The sequence below is a fragment of the Pelobates fuscus genome, chromosome 5 (genome assembly GCF_036172605.1).
Source record: "Pelobates fuscus isolate aPelFus1 chromosome 5, aPelFus1.pri, whole genome shotgun sequence".
Taxonomy (NCBI): domain Eukaryota; kingdom Metazoa; phylum Chordata; class Amphibia; order Anura; family Pelobatidae; genus Pelobates; species Pelobates fuscus.
Window position 1 is genome coordinate 214,869,672 of NC_086321.1, and position 17,967 is coordinate 214,887,638.

General features: G+C 41.5%; 1 protein-coding gene across 3 annotated transcripts in view; it reads right to left on the reverse strand.

Annotated features, from left to right (window-relative positions):
• Positions 1-17,258, reverse strand: part of VPS13A (vacuolar protein sorting 13 homolog A) — a 171,713-nt gene extending 154,455 nt beyond the window's left edge. For all 3 annotated transcript variants that reach the window (XM_063455026.1, XM_063455025.1, XM_063455027.1), the window contains exon 1: positions 17,055-17,258. In XM_063455026.1, coding sequence (XP_063311096.1) covers positions 17,055-17,154 — 100 coding nt within the window. In that variant the 5' untranslated portion in view covers positions 17,155-17,258. The remainder of the gene's footprint in view (positions 1-17,054) is intronic.
• Positions 17,259-17,967: the final 709 nt, after the last annotated feature.

The following is a 17,967-nucleotide window of genomic DNA, read 5'->3' on the forward strand; positions in this document are numbered from 1 at the left end:
ACAAGAAGTAGTACTCTTTATCCTTGACGGTGAATACCCGTGGATGCTCACTGGAAATTACACCTGTTGGACATGATATGCTCATATATCACTTCAAGTCTGTAAGTGTTAATTTATTTAAGCGCAAAGATGAATGTCTAACAGTCTGCACTTATTGTGTATTCTTATTCTTTCCTACATGTCAATTTTCGTGTTGTGGATTCCATACCATCTTTAATTATTTGATACGCCTTCATTCAATATACAAGTGCAACCTTAAGCACTAGTATATTGGTGTAATTAACTTTACCATCTATGAGTGTACTCACTTATGTGAGATACTGTATGTGTGTGTGTGTGTGTATATATATATATATATATATATATATACACACACACACACACATAAATACATACACATACACATATATACTCATTTGCAAGGCTGCAGGGGTAGCAACTGTGCCCTCATAATCACTCCATTAAGATGAAATTAACTTAGTGCTTAGTGTGTCCCTTTAAAAGAAAACTGTATTAGACGTGAAAATTTAGCACGAGTTATAGGTGATTTTTCAATGGTGTAATTTTCAATAAAGTTACAGTACCCTTTTAAAGTCTAGGCTGCAGTTTAGGACTTTTAAGCCCTGTATATGTGTATTTATAAAATGGATTGCTTATATATAAATATGTGGGGGGGGGGGGGGGGGGAGAGAGATACCTCTAAGCCAAGAGTCAGATATTTTAATATTTAAATATGCTGAAGACTTATTTCTTTGAGACAATTGGTGAAAATATATATATATATATATATATATATCATGATTATTATTTATAAATGATCTGCCTAATGTCTGCAAATCCTCAAATGTACACATGTACGCAGATGACACAGTAATCTATGCGAGCAGTTCCGATCTACCGCAGCTTGAGGCTGTGCTCCAAGACCAGTTTACAGAGGTAGAAAAGTGGATCGCAAAAAACAAACTCTTCCTGAACACTGACAAAACTGTCACAATGATCTTTGGAACAGTACCTAAATTACACAAATTACACAATTCTCACCTATCCATCAAAACTATTTCAAATGGCACACTGACCGCAGTCCACTCTTTCAAATACTTGGGTATGATGTTAGACCCCAATCTATCTTTTGGCCTCCACATAGAAAACCTTGCATCTAAACTTTATCCAAAACTAGGTGCCCTGTACAGAAACAAATCCTGCCTAAGCCCTTCAGTAAAGGAAAAGATTGTACAGCAAATGCTGATGCCAATCATTGATTATGGGGATGTAGTTTATGCATCTGCATCGCAATCCCACATTAATAAACTCAATACATTGTATAACTCGTTCTGCCGATTTGTGCTACAATGTAATTACAGGACCCACCATTGTGACATGCTAAAAGAACTAAACTGGCTGTCACTGGAATCCAGACGCACCCTTCATCTTTCCAGCCTTGTGTTTAAGAGCTTTTCTGGAAAACTCCCACCCTACCTGAACACAATGCTTTCCCCGGCTGTTCCCACTTCCTACAACCTCCGATCCAGTACCAACACTTTACTTAGTCTACCTCAATATAAAAAGAAAGCAGCCCGATCCTCCTTCTCCTACAGAGCACCGCAATTGTGGAACGACCTCCCGCACAAATTAAAATCTTCCCCAAGCCTAGAGTCCTTTAAGAGATCCCTCTCTACATACCTCAAAACAGAATGCACCTGTCATGGTTGATGATATATTTCCTACCTGTTCTATGTTAAATGTTGTATATATTGTAAATTTTGTATTTTATTGTACACTAACTGTAACAATGCAATGATTTGTGGACCCAGGACATACTTGAAAACGAGAGAAATCTCAATGTATCTTTCCTGGTAAAATATTTTATAAATAAATAAATAAATAAATGATCCTGATGAAAGTCTGACAAGACTGAAACGTCTTGATGTTTTAATCGTTTTTTCCATTAAACTTTGGACTTTTAAACCGTGAGGGCAGCCATCTATTTGGATTTTCTTGGATATTGAAGCTATCTTTGGCTGGAATATAAATATATATATTCTTGCACTGCCCCCGGCCTCCCCTACTCCGCCAGTGTTGTAAAGCATTAAATAACCCTTTATTCACTCACCCGATTCCAGCTTCATTGTCCAGCAGCGTTGTGCAAGCATTTGGCCATACTAATAGGAAAGTATTGCCTCAATGCTTTCCTATAAGGTTTTCCTTGATGCTGCATCCCCTCATGCAGAGTGTGAAACATCCAGTGTCATTTCATTGAGTCAAAGTCTGTGAAACTTCACGAAGTGCCTGGTAGGTCACAGGTTCCTAACCTGTACGTGTACTACAAGTAGGAGATATGCCAGGAGCTAACCAGCTGGCCACCTTAGGGTCGCGCAGGAGGGAGCCGTGCTGGTAGAGCACAGACATAAGAGCTCCCTCGCTGCCCATCTTCATTGGACAGCGAGGGAGTGCCCTCTGTTTTAACTATTAAATGTGTGCATTATATTTTCATTTTGTGGCTTTTATATTTAAGATTAATAGTTCATTCACTTCTTCTTACATATACAATATTCACATTATGTCATATTATTTTTCAAATATACTTTATTATTTTCAGTGTGGCTTGTTCTCCAATAGTGGATTAACATAATACACATTTCATTTGATATTTAAATCAACAGAAATTATCCTCCTGAAGAAGGGGTACTTAGGTGGCTTATGCCTAAATAGGGACACTTGGGAGGTATTGTTAAAATGACATGAACTTCCTGTGATGTCACTTCACTGTAAATAAGTACATGAATAAACACTCCCTCACAGGTATGCATTTGTCAAAATTCTACTTAGACTTTATTTCTCATTGCATACACAATATACTATGTAAATGCTTGTTATACACTCAGCAGAAAATATCTATGCTAAAAAGGGTCATTTTACAAAACCATGGTTGAACCAAGGGCAGGTATAATATTTCTAAAAATATGTATCACTCTGCAACCCGTTGCAGAAATCAATATTCTAACTACAAACAGCTATCTAGATTCTAGATAGTTCATAACCTGGAAACCCTTTATGTTCCCCAGGTGCAGCTGACCTCTTAGGCAGGTGAGTTTCTTCAATCACAAATGCAGTCTTTTTTTCTGTTATAATTCTGTTTAAATTATATTCGGCTGTATATTAGTGACACTCAGCAACCGCTTTTGTCTGCTTGCTATAGTATGTTTCCATTACTCCCACCACATAATTTGCATTAGTTATCTTAAATGGAGCTAAATGGTTTATTTTAGTATTTTGTGCGAGATCACTTGGTAGCTCGACAGTAGGTTGGGGATAAGATCATTTCTACAGGGAGTGCAGAATTATTAGGCAAATTAGTATTTTGACCACATCATCCTCTTTATGCATGTTGTCTTACTCCAAGCTGTATAGGCTCGAAAGCCTACTACCAATTAAGCATATTAGGTGATGTGCATCTCTGTAATGAGAAGGGGTGTGGTCTAATGACATCAACACCCTATATCAGGTGTGCATAATTATTAGGCAACTTCCTTTCCTTTGGCAAAATGGGTCAAAAGAAGGACTTGACAGGCTCAGAAAAGTCAAAAATAGTGAGATATCTTGCAGAGGGATGCAGCACTCTTAAAATTGCAAAGCTTCTGAAGCGTGATCATCGAACAATCAAGCGTTTCATTCAAAATAGTCAACAGGGTCGCAAGAAGCGTGTGGAGAAACCAAGGCGCAAAATAACTGCCCATGAACTGAGAAAAGTCAAGCGTGCAGCTGCCAAGATGCCACTTGCCACCAGTTTGGCCATATTTCAGAGCTGCAACATCACTGGAGTGCCCAAAAGCACAAGGTGTGCAATACTCAGAGACATGGCCAAGGTAAGGAAGGCTGAAAGACGACCACCACTGAACAAGACACACAAGCTGAAACGTCAAGACTGGGCCAAGAAATATCTCAAGACTGATTTTTCTAAGGTTTTATGGACTGATGAAATGAGAGTGAGTCTTGATGGGCCAGATGGATGGATTGGTAAAGGGCAGAAAGCTCCAGTCCGACTCAGACGCCAGCAAGGTGGAGGTGGAGTACTGGTTTGGGCTGGTATCATCAAAGATGAGCTTGTGGGGCCTTTTCGGGTTGAGGATGGAGTCAAGCTCAACTCCCAGTCCTACTGCTAGTTTCTGGAAGACACCTTCTTCAAGCAGTGGTACAGGAAGAAGTCTGCATCCTTCAAGAAAAACATGATTTTCATGCAGGACAATGCACCATCACACGCGTCCAAGTACTCCACAGCGTGGCTGGCAAGAAAGGGTATAAAAGAAGAAAATCTAATGACATGGCCTCCTTGTTCACCTGATCTGAACCCCATTGAGAACCTGTGGTCCATCATCAAATGTGAGATTTACAAGGAGGGAAAACAGTACACCTCTCTGAACAGTGTCTGGGAGGCTGTGGTTGCTGCTGCACGCAATGTTGATGGTGAATAGATCAAAACACTGACAGAATCCACGGATGGATGTCCTTGCAAAGAAAGGTGGCTATATTGGTCACTGATTTGTTTTTGTTATGTTTTTGAATGTCAGACATTTATATTTGTGAATGTTGAGATGTTATATTGGTTTCACTGGTAAAAATAAATAATTGAAATGGGTATATATTTGTTTTTTGTTAAGTTGCCTAATAATTATGCACAGTAATAGTCACCTGCACACACAGATATCCCCCTAAAATAGCTATAACTAAAAACAACTTCCAAAAATATTCAGCTTTGATATTAATGAGTTTTTGGGGGTTCATTGAGAACATGGTTGTTGTTCAATAATAAAATTAATCCTCAAAAATACAACTTGCCTAATAATTCTGCACTCCCTGTATAAAACACACTCATAGCTATATATATTTCCAATGCTTACTACAATGTCTGGACTGGTAGACCCTAGCTCTCCATACTATATAAAATCAACAGAATGGTAACTGTGATGTTTCTTGTCATTTCAAATTCAGGATGTCTCAATCTTATATAATGTCTCCACATGGTATATGTAGATCTGCCATTTCTTTCCTGTACTTAAAGTGAGACTCCAAACATCATAACCACTACAGTCCAATACAAATTCAGCCTATATTTTGACAGCATTCAGTGTGACATTTTGGACAAAACTGATAAAGCTAATTTGCAATTGTAACTTGTACAATAGCAATATGCCAGCAAGGGGCCATGGCCATTAATACCTGGGGGACCTCTGTTTGTGTTAAACTCCATGAAAACAGTTTTACACATAACTGGAGTTTGGAACTATGGGCCCACTGTAGTGGGTATAACATAAAGAGTCCTCTGATGAAGTGATCATAGATCACGAAATGCGTTAGGCAGCATCTTCACATCGGTTCCCGAGAGTCAGCATACTGAAACGCATCCAGAGCCACAGTAGAAAGCACTCGGCCGATATCAAGTGTTGCACCAGCACGAGGAGGTCCGGACGCACTCCTATCCGGCCAGCAAGAGAGTGACCCCAACATCTCTGGAGGTCTGGACGCACTCCTGTAAGGCCAGCAAGAGAGTGACACCAACATCTCTGGACCCCCGGTCTATAAACCTGATATCTACTGCTTGCTCATTTGGGACTATTGTTATATACCAGTCTTTGTTATGTATGTGTGTTTTTCTGACAGTTTTATTTGTACTAATAAATATTTTAATTGGTACACGGTCTGCTGCACTATGTAATTGACATAAGGATTTTAACTCTGTGTGGGACAGAAGTGATTTTATTAATCTCATATTCAGATTATAATGTGTATCGGTTCCTCACTTTACAAGTTATAGAACCCCTACTAGATTAACATCTCAGCAAATTTGGATTCTTCCTACCTTTCACTGTGGGGGGTAAGGACCTGACTAGCTGATACACTTACATCAAGGACTATTTGAATACATTTTTACCATTTTTTATTTTTTTTTATAACCTGTATTTCCATTTCCACCGAGTCCTGTCAACACTATAGGTTTATTTCAATAGGCACCTAGAATTCAAAAGTTTTAACCCGGGGTGGTGGTTATTCCAGACAGTGATACAGTGGTTATGGTAGTTACATTTGGTCTCAAATTTTAACTTAAGAAGGTTACTCTACCATTTATTGGTGTTTACCCATGGTACAGTTGCCCATCTATAACATAAAGAGTGTTGTTAAGTTAAACTACAACTTTACTTTAGATTCAACATTCAGCTCATAAAAATCATGTACGTTTAATTTCAATATTTGCATATGTTCAATAAAACGTGGAAACAATCTAGTCTTTTAAGAAAACCTGTAGAAACATATAGATTGCAGTTTTAATAAATCAAAGGCATTTTCTTGGCCAAGACTCAAGAGTATGTTACATCTCAAAAGAGCAAGGAGTATATACAAACAAAATGTTGACTCCACAATTTTATACTGTAATTAATGTTCTACAAAGAGCTGATCATGACAAAGCTTAAAACACGTTTGCTTGCATCCTGGAGCATTCTCCCATAGGAAACCTTATAACCGTTTAGCCAGTTTGTGAATAACTGTTATATTTAAAACAAAGCAGGTAATGAATTTCAAAATGCTGTTAGTGTCACAGGATACCTGATCAAATACATGATCAGCTTTGTCTAGCAGGTTAAACAAAAAATATTAAAAGTACTTTTTTTTTTTTTTTTTTTTTTAAAGGGACACTATGGGCACCCAGACCACTTCAGCTAACCGACGTGGTCTGGGTACAGTGTCCCTATTACTCTTAGTAGGGATCGACCGATATTGATTTTTTAGAGCCGATACCGATATCCTGTGAACTTTCAGGCCGATAGCCGATATAATTTGCCGATATTCTGTACATTTACCATTTTGGAAAATAAAAAACTATTTCTAAAGGTAAATGCACAAAATATACATGCCACGTGTAGTGGATGCAGTGTGTTTAGACAGGGGAGCGGTGTATGTGTGTGTAGTGGATGCAGTGTGTGTGCAGTGGATGAAGTGTGTTTGTATAGTGTGTATATAATGCAGTGTGTGTTTGTATAGTGTGTGTGTATATAATGCAGTGTGTGTTTGTATAGTGTGTGTGTATATAATGCAGTGTGTGTTTGTATAGTGTGTGTGTTTGTATAGTGTGTGTGTATATAATGCAGTGTGTGTTTGTATAGTGTGTGTGTGTATATAATGCAGTGTGTGTTTGTATAGTGTGTGTGTATATAATGCAGTGTGTGTTTGTATATAATGCAGTGTGTGTTTGTATAGTGTGGGTGTATATAATGCAGTGTGTGTTTGTATAGTATGTGTGTATATAATGCAGTGTGTGTTTGTATAGTGTGTGTGTATATAATGCAGTGTGTGTTTGTATAGTGTGTGTGTGTATATAATGCAGTGTGTGTGTGTATAATGCAGTGTGTGTTTGTATAGTGTGAGTGTATATAATGCAGTGTGTGTTTGTATAGTGTGGGTGTATATAATGCAGTGTGTGTTTGTATAGTCTGTGTGTATATAATGCAGTGTGTGTTTGTATAGTGTGTGTATATAATGCAGCGTGTGTTTGTATAGTGTGTGTATATAATGCAGCGTGTGTTTGTATAGTGTGTGTGTATATAATGCAGTGTGTGTATATAATGCAGTGTGTGTGTGTAGTGTGCATTATATATACACACATACACTATACAAACACACACTATACAAACACACTGAATTATATACACAGTGTGTTTGTGTAGTGTATGTGTATGTGTATGTGTATAATAATAGTGTGTGTGTGAGGGGGCATTTTTTATTAAACATTTTTTTTTTCATTTTTATATTAAATTATTATTTTTTTTTATATATTTAATTATTATTATTTATTTTTTGTTGTCCCCCCTCCCTGCTTGTTGCCTTGCCAGGGAGGGGGGATATGTTAATCCCTGGTGGTCCAGTGGCATTGGCTTAGCTGGGGGAGGGGAGGGGAGGGAAGTGGGGAGGGGAGTGGGGTGGGCAGCAAGCATTTACTCACCTCCCAGCAGCTCCTCCAGCTCCCCAGTGTAAATCTTGCGAGACCCGCGGCCGTCAGAGCTGGCCGAGGGTCTCGCGAGATTTACACTGGGGAGCTGGAGGAGCTGCTGGGAGGTGAGTAAACGCTTGCTGCCCGCCCCCCCAGGACCGCCGGGCTTGTAATGAGCCTGGCGGTCCTGGGAGGTATTATCGGCAATATCGGTATCTATATTGGCCGATACCGATATTGCCGAAAATACCGAATATCGGTCGATCCCTAACTCTTAGTGCTGCAATGTTAAAAATTTCAGTTCCAGAGAAACTGTCTGCCACCAATGGCTGTCTCCCACATTAGCGCCCGCTCATCACAGGACAGAGGAGTAGGTAGAGCTGTGACCCACTGCCAAGGGACATCAGCGCTGGGATCAGGTAAGCAAGTAAAAGGTCTTATATAATATCCCTTTACAGCAAGAGGTTACCCAAGCTCTGTCTTACAGATAGAAAGAAATAGGTGAGGGATATGTCATGTGATTAATTTCTGTCCTACAGGGATAAGAGGAAAGGTAAACTTATAGATCCTACTGGTGATGCAGTGCAGTACGACTAGGCATTTTGCTTTTAAGAGTGTGAAAAACAATTGCCACTTATTGAACAATTCAGAATTGAGGATGAATGCATTTCAGCATCTCAAAGCAGAATTTGAGAGAATCTTTGATTCATGTGGATTGGGAAAGTAAAATTACATTGTGGATATTCTCTAGGTAACCCAAAAACTCAATTTTACCTTGTTTGCATAGTGGAAATTGCAATTCGATCGTTTGTGTTTCTACTTTTTCCAATTCTCATACAGGAAGGTAGTATCCTATTCGACAGAAGTACACATGCAACTCGAGTTATGCAGTGTATCTACTCCTATGCCCATGTGGTTGGATTTATGTTCAGGAAATCATCCAGAAGGTTAAAGAGAGGATTGGCGAACAATGTCCAACATACAAACATGAAAAACGGAGCTACCTGCACCAGCACATTTTTAGTAAGACAGGTCAAAATATGTATGTGAGGTAAAATTGCTCAAATAGAAATAAATGATGTGGATTAATAAAACTATTACAGTGTACAAGATTGTACAAGTAGCTATAATTCACAATAGCCCAGCATAAATATCACATAATTTAGTTTGCAATACTAAATAACCTATAGCTAACTTTATATAACTGAAACCTGCATATGGGGGGCCATTGATGTACTCGTGGGACATCACAGCATACAAATGTGTGTTTTATTAATGTAAAACTAATAGCATTATGACATTCACGAATAAAATGCCATGCAGAACTTGGAAAATAACACTTCTTGATTTCTTACACTTTTAGATTTTACTCATATTAAAGGAGAACTATAGTCCCCCAGACCACTTCAGCTCAATGAAGTGGTCTGGGTGCCAGGTCCCCCAGGTTTTAACCCTTCATATGTAAACATAGCAGTTTCAGAGAAACTGCTATGTTTACATTGCAGGGTTAATCTAGCCTCTAGTGGCTGTTTTTGTGATAGCCGCTAGAGGCGCTTCTGCAACGCTGAATGCGAAGATCTCATTCAGCGTGCAGAACGTCCATAGGAAAGCATTGAAAAATGTTTTCATTTGGGTGTTTTTAATGCGCGCGGCTCTGGCCGCGCATGCGCATTCCGCTCCACTCTGGAGCGGACGTCGGAGTGGGAGGAGAGGTCACCAGTGCTGAGGGAGCCCGGCACTGGATTAAGGTAAGTAGCTGAAGGGGTTTTAACTGCTTCGGCCCAGCGGGAAGGGGGCGCTAAGGGTGGGGGGGACCTAAGGGTCGGCGAGCGGCGTCCTCTCCTCTTGACACGCCGCTCGCGTCCTCTCCTCCTCCCCCCAGCGGCAGCAAGTCTAACGTTGCACGCTGGGAGCCGGCACCTATATCAGTACGCCGGGGTCGCTCACGTGACCCGGCGTTAAAGCGGCAGTGCAACAATCACAGTGGGGGGTATAGATACCCCCCACGTGTGTTTGTTAATTCTGATTGGAAGTTATCCAAGGATATTTATACTTACCTTTCCTGTCTCTCCGTGCCCTGTTGTGGTCTTTGCTTTAGAGTATTGATACTGAACGTGTGCTTTCTGGTTACGTACTCCTTGGCTTGTTATACTGACTTTGTGACTTTCTCCTACCCTTTGACCTCGGCTTGTTTCTCGTTATTCTGTTTTCTGGTTCCCCTTACTCGGCTTGTCTCCTGACTATTCTGTGTGTGCTTAGCCCGGCCACTCTAAGGTCCGGTACTGCACACTTTCTGTGTGTGTGTTAGCGTGTTGGGTTCCCCGAATCGTGACACTTGGGTTATTTCAATTTTTTGAATTAAATATTATTAAATATTACGTAAATATGCACATAGAATTTAAATATATATACATATTTATATATTTGAAGTCTGCGTGTATATTTCTGAAATTATTTATGTAATTATGTATATGGACATATGTATATTTTGTATTTTTATTTACTTATATATACACACACACATAGATATAGATATATAATTTCATTCTATGTGTATTTTGATAAAGAGCAATCACATGGCCCTTGGGGTTCTTTTTTGCAAAGGGGGGGATATCACGACTCTCAAAGTGACATCCAGACGGCCAGACGTGCCCAATAGGGGATTTGAGGCCTTATGCATCCCAAGCCTGCGTTCCTGCCTCAAAGTCACTGTTTCAGCTCATGTATGTGCCTGAAGTCCGATCTTATCTTATCTGCAGCACTTGGGGGCTGGACATCACCAGCGGCTCTCACCTGCCTATCTAAGTCCACCTGTATCAGATCAGTATTAGCTGGGTATTTAAGCACTGCCTCGCCCTGGGAACTTGGTCAGTTCATTGACTCTGGATCTGCTGTTTCTGTTTTGTGTCTTGATCCAGTGTTCTTCAGACTGATTCCAGCTTTCAACTTTCTTCGATTTCTCTGGCTTCTGGCTTTCCACGACTACTCTTTTGCTTCTCCTTGCCTGTACTGCGACTTGGAGTATTTCTCTGCACAGCCCCCGTGCATAGACTCACAGGTCAGGTGGCACCTTGGTCTGTGTTTATTTGCAAGGGTGAGCATATATGTCTGCATACCGGACTCCACATCAGGGAAGAACCTGACAGGTGGACTGTCTGGGCTGTCAGACAGTCCCACCTGGTGAAGAAGAACTCGGCTGGGGAATGCCGGCGATCAGTAAGTGCCTGGGAATGGAGGGAAAGGGACGGAAGTGGTAATTTATTTATTTTACATTTCATCTTCACTGAGTGCCTCGACCCCTTGAGGAACTCAGGAAGAGCATCGGAAGCCTGACTGGTGGCTTTCGATGCTCTACCTCACTGCCAGGCGCCACGTGGGGCAACCCGGAAGTGATCGCTCCAGGAGGGGTATTGAAGTATGCCTCGACATTGAGGCATCGTTGCAATACCCTTATAGCTGATCTTTAATTCACCAGGGTACGTCAACGATCATTAACGATTTTTTTTTGTCTGACGTACCGTGTGCGTCTGCGGTCATTATGGGGTTAAACCCGACAGTAGAGTCACCAAAACAACTGTAGCTTAATGGAGCAGTTTTGGTGCATAGATCTAAGCCCTGCAGTCTGGATGCTCAAGTCACTGCCATTTAGGAGTTAAATCACTGTGTTTATACAGCCCTAGTCACACCACCCTGCCTGCAACCTACACAGCCTTACTGAACACTTCCTTTAACGTGAGAACTAATATTTACACTTACTTTATTGCAAATTCGGTTTAATTTTATCAACTGCACTGTAAAAAGCTTGCTAGACCCTGCAGGAGCATCCTGTATGTAAAGTTAAATTTACTGAGGAGATAAAAATGTCTAAAGTAACATATCTGATCAAAAATTAAACCAATTTTCTTCATGCAGGCTGTAGGAATCACAGCCAGGGAGGTGTGACTAGGGCAGCATGGAGAGAAACAAAAGTGATTTAACGCCTAAATGGCAGAGAATTGAGCTGTGAGACTGCAGGAGTATGATCTATACACAAACTGCTTTATCAAACTGTAGTTATTTGGGTGACTATAGTGTAATTTTAGGGCATTTAAATCCATACAGACACTTTGGCTGCTTATGGGAAACTCAATTGTTGTTATACTGGACAGACGATTATCCTGGCTCATATGCGCACCAGATGACCTTTCACTTCTCAAATGTAAATGAGTATGTCTAAAGTATCACTATAGTGTCAGGAAAACAAACCTGTTCCTGACACTATAGTGTCCTAAGGGTGTCCCCACCGTCAGGGTCCCTCTCCCTTGGCGCTGAAGGGGTTACCTTAATCCAGGGCCGGGCTCCCTTGGCGCTGGTGACCTCTCCTCCCCCGCCAACGTCAGCTCCTATGGACATTCTGCATGTTGGATGCTAATTTCGCATCCAACGTCGCAGATGCGCCTCATGCGGCTGTCAGGAAGACAGCCACTAGAGGTTGGATTAACCCTGCTATGTAAACATAGCAGTTTCTCTGAAACTGCTATGTTCACATGTGAAGGGTTAAAACCAGAGGGACCTGGCACCAAGGACACTTCATTGAGCTGAAGTGGTCTGGGTGACTGTAGTGTCCCTTTAAAGAAAAAAACCTTTTGTGGTCGTAATTAATTTTGAAATATATAAAAATGGTCACCAGCATGCTGTGCAGTGACTCTGTTCACTGGACATTCCACTAGAACAGAAATGTGCCTCTTTTGCCATATGGAATGTTGGCTGGAATATAGCAGTTTGCCAGCATTGAAAGAACAGGCTGCTCCTTTTTTAAATGGCTCACAGTCCTGATTCATATAAGTAAGCATGTCTGCACTCTAACGTTTTAAAAGCACAGGCTTAATGGAATTAATGGATAAGACGGCTGCTGCAGGAAAACAAGGCCCACAGTTATGATTACGCTTGTTTATACCGAATAAACACCAGTAGGATTTATGCATATGGAGAATATTCCTTCTGCTTCTTACTAAAGTCTTCGAAAGGAAATTGCAACTCTGTTGCAATAAGCTGAGAAGTTAAAGGTGAGTGTTATTGAAGGGACACTATAGTACAGCGCTACGGAATTTGATGGCGCTATATAAATAATATAATAATAAGTCACCAAAACTACTACAGCTTAATGCATTTGTTCTGGTGAGTATAATAGCTGCCTTCACGCATTTTCATGTAAACACTGGCTTTTATTCAATGCATCTCCATGAGGAGGTCCTCATTGGCCAAAACGGCATTTGGCCCCGTCTCTGTGTCAATTTTAGCCGATCCAATGCTTTCTCTGTGGGAAAGCATTGGATCAGGTAAAAGCCATCGATTTCTAAGTCACAAAGGGGGCGGAGCCAGCACCGGCAGACCCACACGGCGCTGGAAATAATGTGGATTTTAAACTTTTTATAGGGGGCTAAAGGGGGGGCAAGCTACCTAAATGGTGGGTTTAGCACTATAGAATAAGGAATACAGGTTTGTGTTCCTGACCCTATAGTGATCCTTTAATAAAGACTGAAGTATTCGCCAGCAAGAAGACAGAAGTACTAAACAGTTAATAGAGCTCATACTATATTGGGCATATGCAATTATTAATGTTAAAAGAAAATGTATTCCTAAATTATCTCTACTTTCACAAATCTGTTTTATTTCACACAACAACAAAGATGTTAAAAGCAGAGAAAAATTAAAATTAATATTTCAAGTATTTCTGCTACATTTCTCCCCTGAACCTGAGTTACTGTGAACTGCTTTAATAGTGCAATACAAGGTTAGACAACATACGTTGAACCAGAAATGGGAACTGGCATGCAAAATTTACTTCTGCCTTTTAAAGGCATGCCACAGTTATGAGTAGAACAACCCCCCCCCCCCCCAAAAAAAAAAAACAGTCACCTTCAGAACTTTTGGTCAGCAAAATGCTGATAAATCCCTCACCAGACACTGAGAAGCGAAAGGTCAGTGCACTGTGGAGTGCAGGTCCCCAAGTTCGGACCGAAAGTTGTCTCATTGCCCCCTGCATGGATATTTCAAAACTCCCATGATTGTGGGGTGGGCGGCCGCTGCCCTGCTATCCTGCCTCTCTGCAACAAGTCGGAACTTTCGATCCTCGTGATGCCGGACCTCCTACCCCAACCTTTGGACCGGTGGACTCACCCACATGCCGAGCTTGTCACACAACCCGGGCAATCACTGGAGGTGGTGGTCTCCTTCAAGATCTTTGACGCCCTCTGTACACAATCCTAGGTGATCCTACCAGAGAAGCACGTAGCTCAGGTGGCCGGGACCGTAGAGCAACTATGTGGCACTGAGGCCCATTTCCTAGATGGCGCAGCTTAACCCATTAGGCCTCTGGCTGAAGCGACCACCACATCTGGGTTATATTTCTACTTCTCCCAACCCTAGTCTACTTACCACCAGGAGAGAATCTGTTCCAGCATGAAATGTGCTGATAATCCTCCACAACAGCATCAAGCGACAACCTACACCTAGAGAAGTCAATTTGAGTCCTTGCGCCTCTTTCTATATCTTGGCAGGTTGGTGGACTGGCTATCTGCTTCTAATGTGGGATATTGGTGATGGGCCTGTGTCCTGCCGGTGATGGGGGTGAGATAATCCTTACCTGCCGCTCGGGGTGCTTCTTAAAGGAACACTATAGTCACCTAAATTACTTTAGCTAAATAAAGCAGTTTTAGTGTATAGATCATTCCCCTGCAATTTCACTGCTCAATTCACTGTCATTTAGGAGTTAAATCACTTTGGTTCTGTTTATGCAGCCCTAGCCACACCTCCCCTGGCTATGATTGACAGAGCCTGTGTTCTATCATTCTGCTATACCTCGTCAGATTTCTATACCCTCGTCCCTTCCGGGTAGGGGAATCAGCTGGATCCTGTGCTGCACATGCGTGCTAGCACTCCTGCTACTCCTCCACTGCCAGGTCCTGGAAGGTAAGTAAAACTAGTTTTACACTTTCATTATAGTTAGTGTATTCACTAAGCTTAGGCACACGGGACATTTAGGGTTAAGTGAGGGTTCAAATTAGGGTTAGGTAAGTGCTTCTAACCTCTCTCACTCTCTATTCTTACCCTAACCCTTGGGGTAAGGGTTAAATAGAGTGTGAGAAACCCTAAATGTCCCATGTCCTAAGCTTAGTGAATGCACTAACTATAATGAAAGTGTAAAACTAGTTTTACTTACCTTCCAGGACCTGGCAGTGGAGGAGTAGTAGGAGTGCTAGCACGCATGTGCAGCACAGGATCCAGCTGATTCCCCTCCCCGGAAGTGACGAGGGTATTGAAGTCTGACAGGTATAGCAGAATGATACACCTGCATGAAAAAAACAAACTGGTTTCACTTTCAAACAGATGTAATTTACCTTAAATAATTGTATCTCAATCTCTAAATTGAACTTTAAATCTTAATTAAACAGAACTTGCAATAAAGAAAGCCTAAATAGGGCTCTCTTTACAGGAAGTGTTTATGGAAGGCTGAGCAAGTCACATGCAGGGAGGTGTGACTAGGGTTCATAAACAAAGGCATTTAACTCCTAAATGGCAGAGGATTGAGCAGTGAGGCTGCAGGGGCATGTTCTACACACCAAAACTGCTTCATTAAGCTAAAGTTGTTCAGGTGACTATAGTGTCCCTTTAATGTGGTCCATTCTATTCCTCCAATTGTTTACCTATCTATGGCTGTCTGTGGGGCCCAGGGGTCTTAACTCGACATGGCATGCTCACAACAGTTCTCTCTATATATCTTTCATGTCATACTGTTTATTTGCCTGATTTACTCTCCTTTCTTTAAAAAAAACAGTGCAGAATCTCTGACATCTACCACTGCTTTTCAATGTCACTAATACTTATACTGGTGTGTCTACTAATGCTTGTATTTTTATATCTGCACTGCAAAAATCATTAGAAGCACTAAGTTATTGATAATTTAAAAACATGCCCAGATATTCTAATTTCACAATGTGTAAGTTAGATTGGTATTCAATTTGTTGCATGGGTCAAAGATGGACACTGTTGCATTTATTTGTATGGCTTGGTGTTATCTTTTACAAGCAAGGATTCATGAAGTTAAGATAAACATGGAAAATAGGCAGTCAGCAATCTTTTGGGAGGTCAGCTTGCAGTAGTGTTAAGGAGAGGCAAAGTAAAAGATGGGCTTCCTAAAATTGTAAAGTAATGACAGATGTCACTTAGCTGTGTAAGAGCAACTAAGAGAGAGATCGAATAATCACAAACAACTGGTAGTGGTAATATCACTTCCTGTCCTGAACTTTAGCAACAACACAATCCAATATCTAGAGAGATACCATGTGTGGGTGAGCAAAAACGTCAGTCAATAGCAGTTGCATTTGCCGAAATCTGTGAGATATAAAATCAACTTACAAAAACCACAACAGGCATTATTTGGAAAATATAATTTGCTGCAATCAATCTGTTAGAGACAAAGAGTCTATGGCCACCTGGCATGGTTGCTCAGGACACTAAGTGCTGTCACTTTTAATGCAAGACTGCCTCCCTTCCTCATGTGTCTGATTGCACATGTCTGTAGCACGATCTATAATCAATCCTCCCAGTCAAACCTGTCCGTAACACACACTATATGCAAAAAAAAAAAAGTACAGTCTGCCAATAAGATTGTACATCATAAACACTGAGCTACATAGTAGGTATATAATGAAATACACGTGCAATAACAAGACTGACATAAATACTGAAACTTCAAACTATCCAGCTCTTTGGAAATGGTTTTCATGAAAATTAAACACACAGTAAAATAGAATGTTGATCATATTAGGAATAATTGCCAATCATGAGAGTGGTAGGACAGGATCAGGAGAGGCAGTGCCCCTGTGTCTCAGTGTAAACACAAGTACATGTGCAGTCACCTGATGGCCACAGCCTCTCTGCTACTACTCAGACTGGGCCAGGCACTGCTCGAGTACGTGGGTCTGCCACTAATAATACATCCTATGACATCATAGGGCTCTGCTCTACGTCACAAGGTCAGCTCTTCTTAGGTGCAGTGCTGGGGTGAGGCGGACACACACAGAAGACTACTCACCACCCCATATTCCCAGCTTGAGCTGCGAGCTGTCCAGATTCACCACATAATCCCCGAGGAAGCGGTTCAGCACATCCACTACCACAGACTCAAACACCATGCTGCCGTTACCGGGGAGCCCTGAGGCCGCCCTGTCTGTGTGTCACTGCTCGTCCCTACTACACTCTGCAGGCGCTCTGTCAGTCTGTGTCGGCTCCTCCTCACTCCTCATGCGCACTGCACCCGTCAGCTACCCCCTCCTTACACCGCCCTCTCCTCCCCGCCTAGCCGTGTCTGTGTGTCTAGCACCGCGTTCTGAAAAAGGGGATTCTAACATGGGGACAGAAAAGCGTTTTAAAAGGGGATTCTAACGTGGGGGATGACAAGATTTCCCAGTCAGCAGACCCCCTGATTCCAGCTCTCCTGGCTCCCCTAAGGTTCAGGTCACTGAAGTCCCCCGAGAGCCAGCACAGGAGCCAGGCTTGTTTAGTCAGCACTTATACCTGCAGCATGGGACGTGAGGGTTTATTTATTCATGTACATGGAACTTGTGATTTATATAACTGGACATTAACGCACACGGTGAATGCAGAGAAATGCCGCCAGAAACTGTTTGATATTAACTTTTAATAGGGATGAATTTGTATTTTATTCATACTTTTAAACCACTAGACGTGATACCGGAGAAACTGACGGAAGCCAAGCACAGAGAGATGGACACAGGTTTCTTCAGGAAGGAAGAGATTCTTTATTGGATCACCGATCGGGACTCAGAGGGACTAATGTCACCAAAATACAGCAAGTTCTGAGCCCCGGACAATAGTGCAGGCTCCTTATATAGGCACATAACTCCTCCCATATTAAGCTCCACCCGCACATTCTCTTGACCAATCAATACAAATAAGAATTAACTTCCTGCTTGACCGCATGGCCT